Genomic DNA, 17,927 nt, shown 5'->3' with positions numbered 1-17,927 from the left:
AGAATCCATGTATCAAGAAACAGTGACTATTGCCGAGTGAGTACAAACTCCAAACTACCACGCTTGATGTTGCGAGACGTTTGTTTCCGAGATGCTAGCTGTTGAGTTCAGGAGGAACCTTGAACACTCGCTGACCAGGAGAGTCACCGAGGCCATGGCACCTAGCATGGGTGCTTGTAAGAAAGACGAATTCCAAAACCACTTGACGGACAACTTACATGGGCGCCTGGGCTCAGAGGGGAGGAGGGATTCTTCCCCACCCAGCATCAGTGATCCTCCAGCCAAAAGCCTGTCCCCTGCGGAATGGGAAGACAGAGAGAGAGACAAAGAACACCATATTGCAATAGCAACCCTAGTGATAGAGAGGGACAACCACCTCCAAGCACTGAAGGAGGAATCTCAGAAGAAACTAGAGCAGATGAGTATCACGCATGAACTAGAGATGAAAGAAATTGATCAGGAACGACAAAGGCAGAAGGCCTGGTGGGCCGCCCCTGACAAAGCAAAATTTCTGTAACTCCCACCATGAGGACAGCGGAGGGTGAGACCAAGCCCCGCGCAAGAGTGGACAGCGTACGTTTCCCTCGTTGTACTGAGTGGGAAGCAGAGTGCACATTTTTAACTGCGTAGGCGGAGAGCGTGTGTGCCGCAGCAGACCGTGGCAATGGCCCCTTTCCCCGCACTGAGGTGGACAAGTTGTACGCTTCAGCCAGCAGCAACCAAGCTTCACTGGCCAGCAAGGAGCTGGAAGAAGAGGCTCGCCCAGTTGGCGACAACAGAAATTCCCCCAGGAGTGTTGACTTTGTAGTGAACTACGACCCAGCTGGTGGTCGCGAAATTTTATTCCTGGATACTGAGCTCGAGGACGACTTCAGCCCAGCAAACCGCAGCAAACTTTTGTTCCATACAGAACTGAAAGAGAAGCTCAGACCAATTAAGGGCCGCAGCCCCAAAGCAAACAGAGCAGGGGTGTTGGAATCGGAGGTCTCTGGTTGTATCAAAAATACGTATACTTTATATAAAAGATAGATTCAAGCAGGATTATCACAAGACCAAATAACATTTAGCGATTGGAGGCCACCAGATTATAATAGGCAAGATTAGTCTTTAAAGGTTCGTTGTTCAGCAAGGTACGATGACAGGGAAATAGGAACGTTGCGGACCCTGGATCCGATATGAACTCGGGACGGAGTTCAAGTGTACCTTGCTTGTGGAAGTCCGAGGTGTTTCAGGCACGGCTACTGGTGTGGGTGGACTCAGGATGAGGCCAACAGTTCTCCAGAGGATCTCTCTGCTTGGGGCCCCCTCAGGTGCAAGGCCGGGGAGCAGGACTGTGGAGGATTGTGGCGATCCGGGGTCGATGCAGCTCACGGGGCGAGGCCCCGTTCAGGCCTGCGGGACGTACTACTTCTTAGCACGCCGGGTCGTACTCGTGGATCTGTGAGGGGCGTCACGTTCTATGGAAGACGGGTGCAACACCAGGCTTCCGGTACCACAGTGTGGTACTGCAAATCCGGACCCTGCTGTTTCACAGATATCGAGGTCCAACACTCGTGTCACAAAATATCGTCGTACCATGACGAATTTGGTATCTACAGACCGGTAATGATTAGGACATTATCCCTATGCATTTGCGTCACGATTGAGTGATGCTAACACCCTTAAATCGTAGTTTCCGTCCCGAACCCTCAGACTCCATTTTGTAAACGGCATCCATCTTATGACTTGCCTTCATATAGTCAATTGATTTAGACCGAGTTTGATCTAAAAGGACACGTCCGCCGTAGCTGACTTCCCCATGACCTGGCCGAAGCTGTCTCCACTGCCTCCAGCCAAGCCTGTTTGGGCAGCTCCTCGCCCAGTGGCCGAGCAAGATATCATCAAGGCACAACATGTCATAAACCATTCACTACATACAGACCCTGTTTTCCATACACATACACCTGTCCATGATTCTTGTTTATGACCCATTTTATGATGGGAGGGTGTCCGACCTTATTGGTGTTGCATCGATATCTGATGGGAGTTCTGGATCTGGCGGGGTAATCCATCACAAACTGGACATCTAAAATATGTGCTGACCAGCATGACTTCGCTCTTTGTAATATTGTAGAAATATTTGTATAGCCATATCATAAACTCAAGAATTCTTGCCTACAGCTGTTATTTATGTATATAAGGAGAAGGCTGGTTCTGTAAAAACAAACAGTCTCCTGAGAACTTACGGCCCGTGTTGTCGTACTTCTAGGACGCATGTTACTTAGTTGCAGCCAATAAAACTCGATCACTGACTTCAACTAGAAGACTCTGTGTTTCTGTAAGTCCAGAACAGGGAGAACTCAGAGGTCTTCGGGTGTGGTCCCCTGGCACCACCGGGTCTCTAGAAACCCGGCACCTCAGTTGGCGCCCAACTCGAGGCGATATCAAGCGGTGACGGTCCAAGCCAGATGTTCGTAAGGAGCTTCGTGTGAAAATTCCGGAGGACGGCCAGCCACTTCAGCAACCCCTGCATTTCGACGTGGTTCCGAAGGTCTTTGCTGCGAGGTTCCCCGCGTCCCGACGGCTACGAAGGACTGCTGCCCCGACTATCGCCCTGTTTTGGACCCAGTGATCCTTGGTAGAGCGAAACGATAGACGAGTCTTCTAGTGACGTCACCGATCTTCAATATTCAGTTAAGTATAAGTGGAGCGTCTCCCAGTTCTTAGTTTGGTTCTTAGTTTTGGTATCCCAGAGATACGGTTTGTATTGATTCTTGCAAGCACCAAATCCGAGGGATTTGTGTATTCACAACAATATCATAATTAGATAATCCTTTGAAGTTTGAAGCTAGACTAGTGAGCGAAGATGCCTGGTCTCAGCAGACTTGGAAACTTGTTTTGTCTTGGTTGTAGTAAGGACTCCCGATTAGAGGATTCGTGTCCGGTTCCTCCGATTGGAACTCCAACATATGAGTTATATATAAAGCACGGAGTAGGTCCTATCACATATAATGAGGTATGGATAAAATACACCCGCAAGGATGGTGTTTTAAAATGGCCCCAATATGGTAGTTTTGACTCAGAAATATTAGATAACCTCGAGGTCAAATTGTTCAAGAAGAAAGCTCGGCCGGCGATGTTTGACTCTTTTCGCTTATGGCCCAAAGAAGCCAAACAGAAAGAAATAAAATTAGCAAAGAAAAATAAAAGAGGCATGTCGATGGTACAAGCTGCCATCGCATACAGGGATAATGAGGAAGAGCAGGAAAGTGAACAAATGCTCAGAAGCAAGAAACTAGCAATAGATAAATGCTACCCGATGTTACCACATGAGGGACAAGACTCAAAGGGAACATCCGAGAAAGATCCATTAATGTCCCATTTATTGAACTCACCACCCCCATATACATCGAGTATTGTTGGACCACCGAGGCGTATTGTTATACCACGCCCTGGCGCACGAAAAGCAGCTCTTGCACAAGCACCAGCTCCTCTTTAGCTGGTTCCTACTTCTCCAGCGCAGCCTTCTCAAGGGCCGCCGCCTTTGCTACATACTCCATCTACTTCTACAACTTTGCCTACTGCTCCAACTATTCACTATGATACTACGTCTGCTACTTCCTCGACTTCCTCTGCTGTTGCTTCGACTTCCTCTTTACATCAGCCTGTCTTTTCTGGCGCATCTGCCTCGCCGCAAGCTTCTCCTTCTGTCAGACAGAGAGTGGCAAGTACTGTCACTGGTCTATTCTCGCCCTTCTTTGGGTTGCCTAAAACGACCCCTAAACCAGAACGTAGACAGTTGCGTAGTCAACTACCCGACTACGAGGAAAGAGGAGTACTGAATGAGTTAGCACGCAAATGGGTTACTGATACTGTAAGATATGATGTTCAGTCTGTTATGGAAGTCTTCCGTCAGTGGGATTCATCCACTCAAAGATATGTATTTGAAGAAATGTGTGTGTACCTCTGGGAAGATTTACAAGACAATGACCCAAAACGCAGAATGCAGGAACTAGCCCGCATGCGATTCAAATTTTACGAAGGCATGATTATAGGTGCAGATGTTGAAAAAGCAATGGATCTGTTGTTATCTTATAGGAGTAAGGGAAACAGCTCTAGATCTTTTAATGAGGATGACATGTCGGGTAGGAAAAAGGCGCGACAGTACCCCATGAGAGAGGTTCCTCTGGTATGGAGGGAAGGTGATGCGAATGCACAACCACCTGTTCCACCGCATTTCCAGCGTGTATGGGTACATGTCCCCTGGAAAAGATCCGAAGTTTTAGCACTCAAACAGACACTACCCGATCCCCGTAAAAACCCAGCAGGATATTACAAGGAATTATCACAGACCGCCAGCTCATGTATAATGAATTTAGCAGATATAGACATGTTGTTTGGGAATGTTGTTCCGCATCCTTTATGGAGTAAAATCCGTCATGCAGATCATGATCAAGAACTAGGTGACTCATGGGCTAATATTACTGCTACAGATGCTAGACAAGTTGGTGGTTCTAAACCCGAGCCTTTAATAGCAGATCTTCCCGGTAGGATTATCGCGTACATGAAAACGTTGATGTCTGAATTACGTGTAAATTGGGACAAGCTATCTGCGTGCAAGCAAAAGAAAGATGAGAATGTGTCTGACTTTTTCACGAGGTTTGAGGAGACTTTCACCGATCACAGTGGTCAGGACATGGCTCCCGAGGGTGGCCAAAGATTGTTTGTAGACAAATTTGTACATAATCTGCTTCCTGAATTGTGCAATAAATTGAAAGATTCAGAGAGTGCGTGGGCTGTTTCCACGTCAGCGCAGATTTTAGCCACAGCCCAGTACTATGAAAATAGACGCAAAGACGAGCTAGATAAGTCAGACAAGAAGACTAAAGAACTAAAAACTAAAGTCCTTCTCCAACAAGCCTATCCGCCTCGCACTCCTAGTCAGCCCAATTATCAGCAACCACAGCAGTATTCGAGAAGCGCGCAAGGGAACGTGTTTTCCCACCAGCGTTCTCCGTATGGCCCGAATCAATGTGCATATTGCAAAGAAGAGGATGGATGTGGGTGGCAAGGCCATGGTAGTCATGTTGGACCTGTCGGCGGCCTTCGACACCGTCCCCCACGAGGCGCTCCTCGCCAGGCTTTATGACATCGGCCTAAGGGGGACGGTGCTCAAATGGTTCACATCTCTTTTGGATGGCTACCGCCAGACAATCTGGGTTTCCCAGAGCTCCGCCAAGATGCCGCCATTGGGAGTCGGGGTTCCACAGGGTTCTGTGTTGAGCCCGACGTTGTTTAACATCTTTATGTCCCCTCTGGCGGCAGCGGTGGAGGCTTACGGAGCCCAGATCGTGTCCTACGCCGATGACACGCAACTCCTCTTCACATGTGGCAAAGATCAGCCATTTGATGGGGAGAGAATTCGGGAGTGCCTGGGCATGGTTTTCGGATGGTTCCAGCAGAACAGTCTGAAGGCCAACTCCAGTAAGTCGGAGGTTTTATTCTTCGGCTGTGCCACCGACCCCGAGTGGCGGCAATGGTGGCCGGCTGCCATGTGTCCCCCGGCACAATCCTCTCTGGTTGCCAAGAACCTTGGTGTTAAGCTGGATAACAAGCTCTCATTGAGAGCGCACGTTCTCGGCCTGTCCGGCACTTGTTTCGGCATTCTGAAGATGCTCGGCAAGTTCCTTCCTTTCTTATCTGCGGAGCACAGGCGGATTAAGGTGCAGGCGCTCATCGGATCCAGGATAGACTATGCCAATGCCCTTTTCTTAGTCCTCCCGGATTACTTGGTCCAACGCTTGCAGGTGGCACAGAACTCTGCAGCCCGTGCGATTTTTGGTCTGCAGAGGCGAGCACGAGTTTCTGGGCTGTTGCAGACGCTCCACTGGTTGCCTATCCGGAAGCGGATCATGTTTAAATCTCTGACGCTGGTGCACAAAGCACAAAAGCGCCGGATATTTGCAGAAGAGACTGGCTTTCTATCGCCCTGCCCGTTCACTGCGTTCTGAATCCCTCTTCACTGCTGTGATTCCTCGTGTGAGGAAGGCCCGCATTGGGGGGGCGCTCTTTCAGCCTCAAGGCCCCCCAGCTGTGGAATTCGCTCCCGTTGGCACTACGCAGTATCCCCAATCTGCTTCAATTCAGGAAAAATCTGAAGACCTGGCTTTTTAATCTTTCTGCTTAGGTGGGTTTCTTTTTCTTTTGAGTCTGCTTTTTCTTGTTATGTTGTTCTACACTTGAGCTGCCTGTGGAAAGCGCCGGGACACTCTTTTAGGATAGCCGAGCGCTATACAAACGCAATTTAACATAACATAACATAACATTTCAAAAGTAATTGCCAAGCTCTTGCACGACGTTTAAACGGTGTCTCCGGCGCAAGAGGTAGAGGTGTTCAACAGGCTCCTCGAGGTAGGGGCCGTGGAAATTTCTCCCAGAATACCATTTCTTTTCCGCCTCAGAATTCCATGAATAGCTTTGACCAACAGAATAATGCATCTTCCAGGTCAGCTCAGTACTATGCAGATGACTATTACGCAGAAAACGAGAATGAGGGTAATAATTGCTAGGACAGCCATGGACAAAGAGAGGGAGTTGTTTCAGTTCCAGTAGATCAGAATGGACCTTATGTCGAGGTAATTACATCCGGAGTGTCGGAGCCATTTCTGCTGGATACTGGTGCTACAAAAAGTTCTATTATGCACTCAAAACTTCCTGGCGCACCTTTGTCCGGCGAAATGAATGTTTCAGTAGGTTTTTCTGGCGCCCCTGTTAGAAACCCGATCTCCAGTCCCATGCCCCTTTCTGTTGGCACATGCGAATTAGAAGCACCCCTCATCCTTACAACAGGTTGTGGCGAAAATTTGTTAGGTTTGGATTTACTGAAGAGATTATATGCGACTTTGTATTGTTCTCCTTCGGGAGTACAACTCACCCTTGGTAAGATAGTGATTTCCCCGATGTATTTGTCAAAGGAAAGAATTCCGACTGAGTTGTCATCTCTTCCAGATGTACTTTGGGCGAATGGTTCAAATGATGTAGGTCGTTTGGAGATAGCACCGTATGTCATAACATTGAAAGCTAATGTCAGGTTGCCACGTATTCCCCAATATAGAATGTCAAAAGAATGTGAAAGGGCTTTGCTAGAGATAGTCCACGATCTAATTGCGAAAGATGTCATCGAAGAGACTACAGGCAACATTTGTAACAGTCCTGTTTTGCCTGTCTTAAAGCGTACCGATCCTTCACAGCCCCCTGTGTACCGATTTGTGATCGTTCTAAGGGAAGTGAATAAGATCGTTGTACCGCAGTTTCCAGTCGTCCCCGACATTACTGCCTTATTGACAATGGTCCCAGCCTCAGCCAATTGGTTTTCAGTGATCGACCTGAAGAATGCCTTCTTCAGCATCCTGATTATCGAGGAGAGCAGAGATATCTTTGGCTTCAATTTAGGAGGACGAAGCTTCCGCTTCAGACGCGCTCCCCAGGGCTACTGTGAGAGTCCATCAATATTCAGTTAGGCTCTGAAAACACAACTAGATACGATTGTTCTACCTGGTGGCGCGACTCTGATTCAGTATGTAGACGATTTACTGATCGCTGCAGATACTGAAGAGGTTTGCAAGCAAGCTACGTTGTCACTGCTGCGTCATTTATGTGACATGAAGCACAAGGTTTCTCTTTCCAAATTACAATTTTGCCGACAAGAAGTAACCTACTTAGGTCACATCTTATCGAAGGAGGGAAGGAGACTGACCCCAGAAAGAATACAGGCAATTGCAGAATTGAGTGTCCCAAGGACACAAAGAGAAGTGCGTGCCTTCTTGGGCATTGCATCATACTGTAGACAATGGATACCGAATTTCTCACTGTTGGGCAAGCCCTTGCTGGCATTAATGCGTAAAGACACTCCCAATCCTTTGCCTTGGTCTGAAGATTGTCAGGCGAGTTTCCATGAGTTGCGTGAGGCATTATGTTCGGCTCCTGTGTTTGGAAACCCCAACTACAGTAAGCCTTTTACATTATACGTCCATGAGAAGGAAGGTTGCGCATTATCAGTCTTGACGCAGCACTTTGGGGACAAACAACGCCCATGTGCATATTTCTCCGCGACTCTAGATCCTGTAGCTAAGGCATTACCAAGTTGCTTGAGGGCCACTGCCCAGCGGCTGTCTGTATTCGACAGTCGGCTGGGTTAGTCATGAATAATACTCTGACCGTTATGGTCCCACATGCAGTAGATATCCTACTAAACAGGACGAAAACGCAACACCTAACTAGTGCCCGACTATCCAGCTATGAATTGACCCTGTTAGCAAGTCACATTCACATAAAGAGGTGTGATAAACTCAACCCTGCTACGTTACTACCCATTCCACCAGCAGAGACAGAAGAGGTCGACAAACATGATTGCTGCTTTAGGACAGAGGAAGAGACAAAAGGGAGAGTAGACTTACAGGACACCCCCCTCCCTGAATGTAATGATAATTTATGGGTTGATGGTTCATGTTTCAAGTTGCCGAATGGTGATACGACTGCAGCATATGCCGTGACAACATTATACACGATTGTAGAGACAGCTCGCATCCCCCAGAATTCTGCACAAGCAGCAGAGTTAGTCGCACTCACAAGAGCGTGTGTGTTGGCGAAAGGAAAACGAGTGAATGTATACACTGATAGTCAGTACGCCTTTGGCGTAGCCCACAGTTTTGGAAGATTGTGGCGTGAACGTGGGTTCCTGACGTCACATGGTGCGAAAATCCAACACGGACAGCTAGTACACGACCTTCTCGAGTCACTGACCTTGCCCCCACAGGTTGCGTTTGTGAAGTGCAGCGCGCATAGGAAAATCCGAGATGATGTTGGCTGAGGGACTGCATTTGCCGATGAGGTCGCGAAAGAGACTGCAAGGAACACAATGAGTCGGATGTATGTTGTAGGTCCTGCTAGATGGACCCCTGATGTGGGTATGTGTGAGGACACCATTGAAAGCGTGAAGTCTATACAAGCTGATGCTACCGAGAAAGAGGTGAATGAATGGAGAGAAAGCAAGGGTAGGTTAGACGCGAATGGTTGTTGGGTCGAACTGTCAGAACATCAGCGATGGTTGTTACCTGATGCCTATGTGCTCGCAGTGGTAACGATGGCCCATGGAATGGCACACATCAGTGTCAAAGGAATATGTAAGCTGTTGGCCACAGTATGGCAGAATAGTGGTATCCCAAAATGTGCGGAGAATCTGGTCAGAAATTGTATGGTGTGTTTGAAGCACAATCCCGGTAGGGGAACCCCAACCCCAGCTGGTCATTTTGCACCTCCAACGTACCCGTTGGAGGTCTTGCAACTCGATTTCATTCACATGGAGAGGTGCAATAATCTGAAATATGTCCTTGTTGTTGTTTGCGCCTTCTCCAGGTGGGTAGAAGCGTACCCCCTTAAGAACAACACTGCATTGTCAACTGCCAAAGCCCTTGTCAAGGAATTCTTCCCTAGATTTGGCATGCCTAGAATTGTCTGGAGTGATAACGGAAGTGAATTCGTGGGACGAGTGATGAAGAGAGTGTGTGAGTGTCTAGGCATCCACCAGAAGTTCCATGCTGCAAACCATTCCCAATCGGCAGGATTGGTAGAGTGCTATAATGGCACGTTAAAATTGAAATTGGCCAAGATCCAAGCCAGCACAGGTCTCAAGTGGCCAGACGCCCTGCCTTTAGCACTCCTGTCTACCAGGATGATTGTCCATTCCAGATTAGGACTTAGCCCGCACGAGATCGTGTTCGGGCGCCCAGCAAATATATGGGGAGTACCGAGACCCAGGAGGCTCAGTGAAATAGAGTACCCTGCACTGTTTGACTATTTGCATGAACTGACAACTAAACGGCATGCTTTACATCAACAGGTCCACAGCTCCTCTCCCCCGGCCTCTGACGATCCAGGCCACGCCATCCTTGGTCCTGATTCGGAATTTCAGACGAACCTAGAAGGAGGAGCCTCGCTGGACCGGACCTTTCCAGGTTTTGCTGTCCACCCGCTCTGCAGTACGTGTCCTCGGGAAGAAACACTGGGTGCACGGCGCCCATTGCAAAAGGGTCCCGCTTCCCCTTCCATATGACCGATGGGTCCGGCAAGGAGTCGCTGACTCTGAAACTGAGTTTACACCTCGTTTTGTCTCCTTCAGCGATGCACGATTAAAAGGAACTGGTACCGACAAAGAGAGCGATTGTATTTTGCAAGGATCTGTGCCTCCGTCGATGCAGTTGGACACTACAGAACCTGAAACATTGTTTGAAGATCACACAGTGCCTGGAAAGGAACGATATAATCTGAGGTCAAGACCAAGGAACTGACATAATCGAATTTGTGCGATTTTCCCCCTTTTTCCCATGAACTATTTTTGACTTCACAGCTCTCTCGCCCAGGGAACTAGCTCATTTTTGGTTTTTCGAACCGCCATCCGGTTCTGCTGCTAGGGCCGCGGTTGAAGTCTGAGGAGTGCAGCCGGGGACGCCTAGGTCAACGGTTCCGGTCAGTCTGAGGGAGTCAAGAACAACAGAAGCCCCTGCTCTAGGATAAAGGTAATTAGAACTCAATGGTTTCTGTTTAGTGTGTCAATATTGACTAAAGCACATAAACCATGTTACAGAGTCAGTACAATGTGCCCAGAAAGAAATTTCGCAATGGAGTAGAATTCTTCTTAATGAAAACACTTTATTGTTCCTCTTGTTGTGGCCAACACGTGTTTCATCGCAGGGAAACAGACTGCGAATCTTCAGGGCTGGGTATAGATACAAGAAATACATTTGTATGGTTGTTCTTTAAGAGCGAAGCATTAAAAGTGGTGGGTGAACCCTTGGTGATACTACACAGGCATGCCATTGGGTGACATAGTGTCATACAAGTGTGACTTGGAATCTCGTGGTTATGGTGACTACAGTGTTTGTGAATGGTGATGTCTTTTATAATGTGGTTATGCAGAATGTGTGGAAGTGACTTCGGATAATCTGAGACTAAAACCTTTTTTATATATTTAATAAAAAAGGGGCAAACATAATGACCAGTGTGCGCATTTGTGACATTCATTAAATAGAATTTCGACAACAATTTAACAGTAGGTGACAAGTGGAAATGAGTGAATAAGTAACTGTGCTAGTGAACAGGTATACAGACCATTGTAACCTGTAGTGACTTCATTGGTGAGTCCGTTATATCTAAGTGATTGATAAAGGCAGTCGAATTGGAAACATAGATAATTACGTGCTGTTAAACTGACAAAAATGGAATATCCTATCATAGCTACAAGAATATATTCTCCTATCATATATCATGTCATAGCTATAACCATGGGTGTAATATGATTCCATAAAGTTTAATTTTGAAGAACATTGTAAAGATACGGGATGGTGGATCCCGACGGATGAAGCATTGATGCTTATCACCTGGTATTATGGACACGTAAAACTTGTCTAATTCATGGTTTGTAGTACAACTTCGTGGCGGTGTCTACATCTTGTGAGGAAACTAACAAACCTTCTATGTGCCACTGGTCAGTATGAGCGCCGGCACGGAAAAGGGAGGGATGGGATAATAGTTTTTTATTTCATTGCAGAGGTGTACATTGTTTAAAAACCACTCTATTTGATTTTACATTTTCTTTTTAATTTTCACATCCGAACATTGCACGTGGGTCCTAGTGTATTCTTTCAATACACGCATTTCATTCTTAAGTTGGAGCACGCTTTAGGAATAAGTGTCGTCTAAGATTGCGCGAGGATCGAGTCCTCATCTATGTTAGAATATAAATATACATAAGTTAACTCACCCCTTCTTGCGAGAAAAGACAGGATTTAAGTTTTGCGGCCAAGCGCCCTGGAGGGCGAGAGTATGGGGAAAGCGCTATAGGCGCGTGGTTTAGTTCATACCTATGAGTAAGCAAAAAGTGAAAATTCGAGAATTCAGATTACGCCGACCCTTATTAAAGTTAGTTTCCGCGAGAGAGAGAAAAATGTAGAGAGATCATCGTACCTTATTGGACTCATAAGGGGGCCATAACCGGGAGGAGACTTGAATTACAGCTGTTACGCTCGGAAGCGGGATACAGGCGGGTGCACCTGTAGGGGGAGTAAAAAACAGCCAAGCGGTGTTTTAACACTCTTCTGTGATATTTTAGTGTTTACAGAGTAGCGATTTTGCCGGAAAAGGGCGGATAGACCATTTACCTGGTTAGGCTTGTTCTCCCTCTTGTGGTTCCCGGCGCCGTTTGTCGTAGACGGTCACCTGACCGGAAGTAGGGAGGGCTATTTATGCTTTGTTTCCGCTGTCATCCCAGCGTTTAAAGAGAAGCTAGACCGCGAACTTGTTATCCATTTTGGTTTGAGTAATGGCCGTTTTTAGAAGAAATACTATAAGTGATATATACATGAAGGGTGAGAACTTGATGGTACCTTTGGGGATTATTCTTAATATTGCTAATACTGATTAGCCAGTGAGTGCTCTTGTGGACGGTGTTCTGATGGACATAGTGAATTTGAATATAAGCTCTCAGAACACGTGAGAGCTATACAGAAGCAAGACCCTAAATATCCTGTCGCCCTACATGTAGCCAAATGCCAGCCAAACACTGAAGACTTCCGTATCAGCTTTTACGGCATTGACACGGTACCCGTTCATATAAGGGGTGGAAACCGAGAACTTGCGTTGAGACGCAAGGAAGCAACCTGGATTATGCGTCTGCGCAGTATTGAATTCGGCTTGAACTATGACCCTGAGATGCAATATTTCCTAGGGGACTGATTGGAAAGTAAAATAGTTAAAAAGCAAAAGGAACAACATAGACAATTACAGCATGTACTTACTCAAGAAACCGATTCTCATAATGTAACACTTTTAGTTATATTTTCATAATGTGTCTTTTGTAACAACACACCGCCACGCCTTGTTAGTAATGTTTATTAGAATCATACTTATGTTTTCACATGTATTTGGTTTATAACTGTACTTCATATTAATGTATTTTATTGTTAAATCGCCTGCTGATTGATGCAACTTGTGTCATTTGAACTAAGAAGCTTAAACCCAACATCTCTTTACTAATAACCAAGCTCAAACTATGAGTTTGTATTCAAACTCATTCTTCTATAACCAACAACTAAGTCTTAACTCAGAGTTTGCATTCAAACTCATTATTTGCATTCTAACTCATCTTTTCTATCAGAACACCGTTCACCATAACGCCTATGAGATAATAACCAAGCTCAAACTCGGAGCTTATATTCAAATTCACTATGTCCATCAGAACACCGTCCACAAGAGCACTCACTGGCTAATCAGTATTAGCAATATTAAGAATAATCCCCAAAGGTACCATCAAGTTCTCACCCTTCATGTATATATCACTTATAGTATATCTTCTAAAAACGGCCATTACACAAACCAAAATGGATAACAAGTTCGCGGTCTAGCTTCTCTTTAAACGCTGGGATGACAGCGGAAACAAAGCATAAATAGCCCTCCCTACTTCCGGTCAGGTGACCGTCTACGACAAACGGCGCCGGGAACCACAAGAGGGAGAACAAGCCTAACCAGGTAAATGGTCTATCCGCCCTTTTCCGGCAAAATCGCTACTCTGTAAACACTAAAATATCACAGAAGAGTGTTAAAACACCGCTTGGCTGTTTTTTACTCCCCCTACAGGTGCACCCGCCTGTATCCCGCTTCCGAGCGTAACAGCTGTAATTCAAGTCTCCTCCCGGTTATGGCCCCCTTATGAGTCCAATAAGGTACGATGATCTCTCTACATTTTTCTCTCTCTCGCGGAAACTAACTTTAATAAGGGTCGGCGTAATCTGAATTCTCGAATTTTCACTTTTTGCTTACTCATAGGTATGAACTAAACCACGCGCCTATAGCGCTTTCCCCATACTCTCGCCCTCCAGGGCGCTTGGCCGCAAAACTTAAATCCTGTCTTTTCTCGCAAGAAGGGGTGAGTTAACTTATGTATATTTATATTCTAACATAGATGAGGACTCGATCCTCGCGCAATCTTAGACGACACTTATTCCTAAAGCGTGCTCCAACTTAAGAATGAAATGCGTGTATTGAAAGAATACACTAGGACCCACGTGCAATGTTCGGATGTGAAAATTAAAAAGAAAATGTAAAATCAAATAGAGTGGTTTTTAAACAATGTACACCTCTGCAATGAAATAAAAAACTATTATCCCATCCCTCCCTTTTCCGTGCCGGCGCTCATACTGACCAGTGGCACATAGAAGGTTTGTTAGTTTCCTCACAAGATGTAGACACCGCCACGAAGTTGTACTACAAACCATGAATTAGACAAGTTTTACGTGTCCATAATACCAGGTGATAAGCATCAATGCTTCATCCGTCGGGATCCACCATCCCGTATCTTTACAATGTTCTTCAAAATTAAACTTTATGGAATCATATTACACCCATGGTTATAGCTATGACATGATATATGATAGGAGAATATATTCTTGTAGCTATGATAGGATATTCCATTTTTGTCAGTTTAACAGCACGTAATTATCTATGTTTCCAATTCGACTGCCTTTATCAATCACTTAGATATAACGGACTCACCAATGAAGTCACTACAGGTTACAATGGTCTGTATACCTGTTCACTAGCACAGTTACTTATTCACTCATTTCCACTTGTCACCTACTGTTAAATTGTTGTCGAAATTCTATTTAATGAATGTCACAAATGCGCACACTGGTCATTATGTTTGCCCCTTTTTTATTAAATATATAAAAAAGGTTTTAGTCTCAGATTATCCGAAGTCACTTCCACACATTCTGCATAACCACATTATAAAAGACATCACCATTCACAAACACTGTAGTCACCATAACCACGAGATTCCAAGTCACACTTGTATGACACTATGTCACCCAATGGCATGCCTGTGTAGTATCACCAAGGGTTCACCCACCACTTTTAATGCTTCGCTCTTAAAGAACAACCATACAAATGTATTTCTTGTATCTATACCCAGCCCTGAAGATTCGCAGTCTGTTTCCCTGCGATGAAACACGTGTTGGCCACAACAAGAGGAACAATAAAGTGTTTTCATTAAGAAGAATTCTACTCCATTGCGAAATTTCTTTCTGGGCACATTGTACTGACTCTGTAACATGGTTTATGTGCTTTAGTCAATATTGACACACTAAACAGAAACCATTGAGTTCTAATTACCTTTATCCTAGAGCAGGGGCTTCTGTTGTTCTTGTGCATTATGTGTGGATTTCTGATCCACCCTTGAGCGGTTACGAGGGATTACCGCCCGCCCCATTGCCTGGAAACTCATACCCTACTACACCACAATACCCTACGGCTACTCGGCTGTGCGCCTTCTTTAATCTGGAATACCTTAAACCCTCTCAGCAGATCCAAAGTCTGAGGGAGTCACCCCGGACTGGACAGAGCGCACATCTTGGCAGAAGCAACCTCCCACCGCGGGCAGCAACCGGAGGATGGAGTTTCCAGGGGTTGAGAGACCTGCTAGACACATGACCTTTGAAAAGAAAATATGTACTGTAATGGCAAAAAGACGAACTCTAGTGTTAAGCATCTTAATATTGTGTAGTATAATAATGTTTTTAACTGGCTATGCTCTGTCCATTTTTCGAGTTCCATTCATACACAACACACAGCTCGCACCTCCTCCTACTGTTCCCACACACTCCTTTCACCCTCTACCTGAACACGAGTCTGCCAGAAGACTAGAATTCGTAAATAACTACTTTATCCAGCTCCTACACCAGCACCAGTCTATAATGAACACATCGAATTGTTGGATATGCGGACTCATGCCACACACTACAGATAAGGGCATCCCTTACTTTGTCCTGCCATTTAGTTATTTTGGTTCTCTGTGGGCTTTCCAGACTATGTTCCTGTTTTCCCTTGAACCATACGTTCGAGGGGAGAACTCAAACAATAAGGCACTAGTGGCAGGGATCCGAAATATGAGTAGAGATATTGACACGGTTAGAGCAACTCCCAAAGATGAGTTTACCCCATACAGCAGGTGGAACATCACCAAGTATGGTATTTCCTTAAGTTAGAGCCAGAAATCAAAGAAATCCTCCCCAGTCTGGATAGTGCCCCACCGAGGTCACCTACGTCTGCAAGGTATTGGCAGGGATCCCAAAGCGCAGTTGGGGAAGAGCATATGCACGGAGACGCATGTGTTTGCCTCCCGAACTTCCCCTCAATTCTTGGCGGCTAAAGGCACCTATTTCGCCTGCCATGACAAAGCCTACACATGGTTGCCCCCTGACTTCTCGGGCACATGTTTTATTTAGTTTCTGCTGCCACCCACCTACACGGCCGGGGCAGATTACCATCGGACAAGGACAGTTAGGGGTGTCGTGAGTCAAGACGACACTGCGGGTCAGGAGTTTGGAGACTTCGCAAAGGGTTTTCTGCCATTTTGGGGGCCCATGGTGAACAGCAGGAACATTCGACAATTGACGAGAATAGTTGAATCCGCCGTGACTGAAACGGCTGGTGCCCTTAGCAACTTGACAGCTGAGCTTCAGTCGGATCGACTTATGACCCTTCAGAACCGGGTTGCCCTAGATATCATACTTGCAGACCGTGGTGGTGTATGTAGAGTGATCCAATCTAGTTGCTGCATTTTCATCCCCGATAATGCTCCGACGGTATACCAGGCCATCTCCAAATTGCACAAAATCTCTGACTCCCTTCACATGGAGAAAGGAGACTGGTCTCTGCTAGGGTGGTTCTGGGAACTGATCTCTGCCTGGGGATGGAAAACTCTGATCTTCATCGGGATGATCTTAGCCGTTCTGTTTATGTTCTGCCTGTTTGTGCAGTGCGCTCCTGCAATATGTGGCCTCTGCGCCACTTCATGTGTAAGGAAGCCTGTGTCAAGGGACGAATTGAGCAACAGAATGATGCTACAGCAGCATCTCCGTGAATTCATCAATACAGATTTGGACTCAGATTAGCATGAGTTATTGCCTAATATGAGGGCAAAAGGAGGATCTGTGGTACTGCAAATCCGGACCCTGCTGTTTCACAGATATCGAGGTCCAACACTCGTGTCACAAAATATCGTCGTACCATGACGAATTTGGTATCTATGGACCGGTAATTATTAGGACATTATCCCTATGCATTTGCGTCACGATTGAGTGATGCTAACACCCTTAAATCGTAGTTTCCGTCCCGATTCCTCAGACTCCATTTTGTAAACGGCATCCATCTTATGATTTGCCCTCATATAGTCAATTGATTAAGACCGAGTTTGATCTAAAAGGACACGTCCGCCGTAGCTGACTTCCCCATGACCTGGCCGAAGCTGTCTCTACTGCCTCCAGCCAAGCCTGTTTGGGCAGCTCCTCGCCCAGTGGCCGAGCAAGATATCATCAAGGCACAACATGTCATAAACCATTCACTACATACAGACCCTGTTTTCCATACACATACACCTGTCCATGATTCTTGTTTATGACCCGTTTTATGATGGGAGGGTGCCCGACCTTATTGGTGTTTCATCGATATCTGATGGGAGTTCTGGATCTGGCGGGGTAATCCATCACAAACTGGACATCTAAAATATGTGCTGACCAGCATGACTTCGCTCTTTGTATTATTGTAGAAATATTTGTATAGCCATATCATAAACTCAAGAATTCTTGCCTACAGCTGTTATTTATGTATATAAGGAGAAGGCTGGTTCTGTAAAAACAAACAGTCTCCTGAGAACTTACGGCCCGTGTTGTCGTACTTCTAGGACGCTTGTTACTTGGTTGCAGCCAATAAAACTCGATCACTGACTTCAACTAGAAGACTCTGTGTTTCTGTAAGTCCAGAACAGGGAGAACTCAGAGGTCTTCGGGTGTGGTCCCCTGGCACCACCGGGTCTCTAGAAACCCGGCACCTCAACAGTA

General features: G+C 46.0%; 1 protein-coding gene across 1 annotated transcript in view; it reads left to right on the top strand.

Moving 5' to 3' along the window:
* The window catches only part of LOC147659051 (NACHT, LRR and PYD domains-containing protein 12-like), a 487,072-nt gene that overhangs the window by 74,419 nt on the left and 394,726 nt on the right, over positions 1–17,927 (top strand). Inside the window, exon 6 of the mRNA XM_086952007.1 lies at positions 504–513. Coding sequence (XP_086808133.1) covers positions 504–513 — 10 coding nt within the window. The remainder of the gene's footprint in view (positions 1–503; positions 514–17,927) is intronic.

Source organism: Lissotriton vulgaris, unplaced genomic scaffold (genome assembly GCF_964263255.1).
Source record: "Lissotriton vulgaris unplaced genomic scaffold, aLisVul1.2 SCAFFOLD_787, whole genome shotgun sequence".
Lineage (NCBI taxonomy): Eukaryota > Metazoa > Chordata > Amphibia > Caudata > Salamandridae > Lissotriton > Lissotriton vulgaris.
Note: the sequence above shows the minus strand (reverse complement) of the source record. Positions and strands in the feature narration are given on the sequence as shown.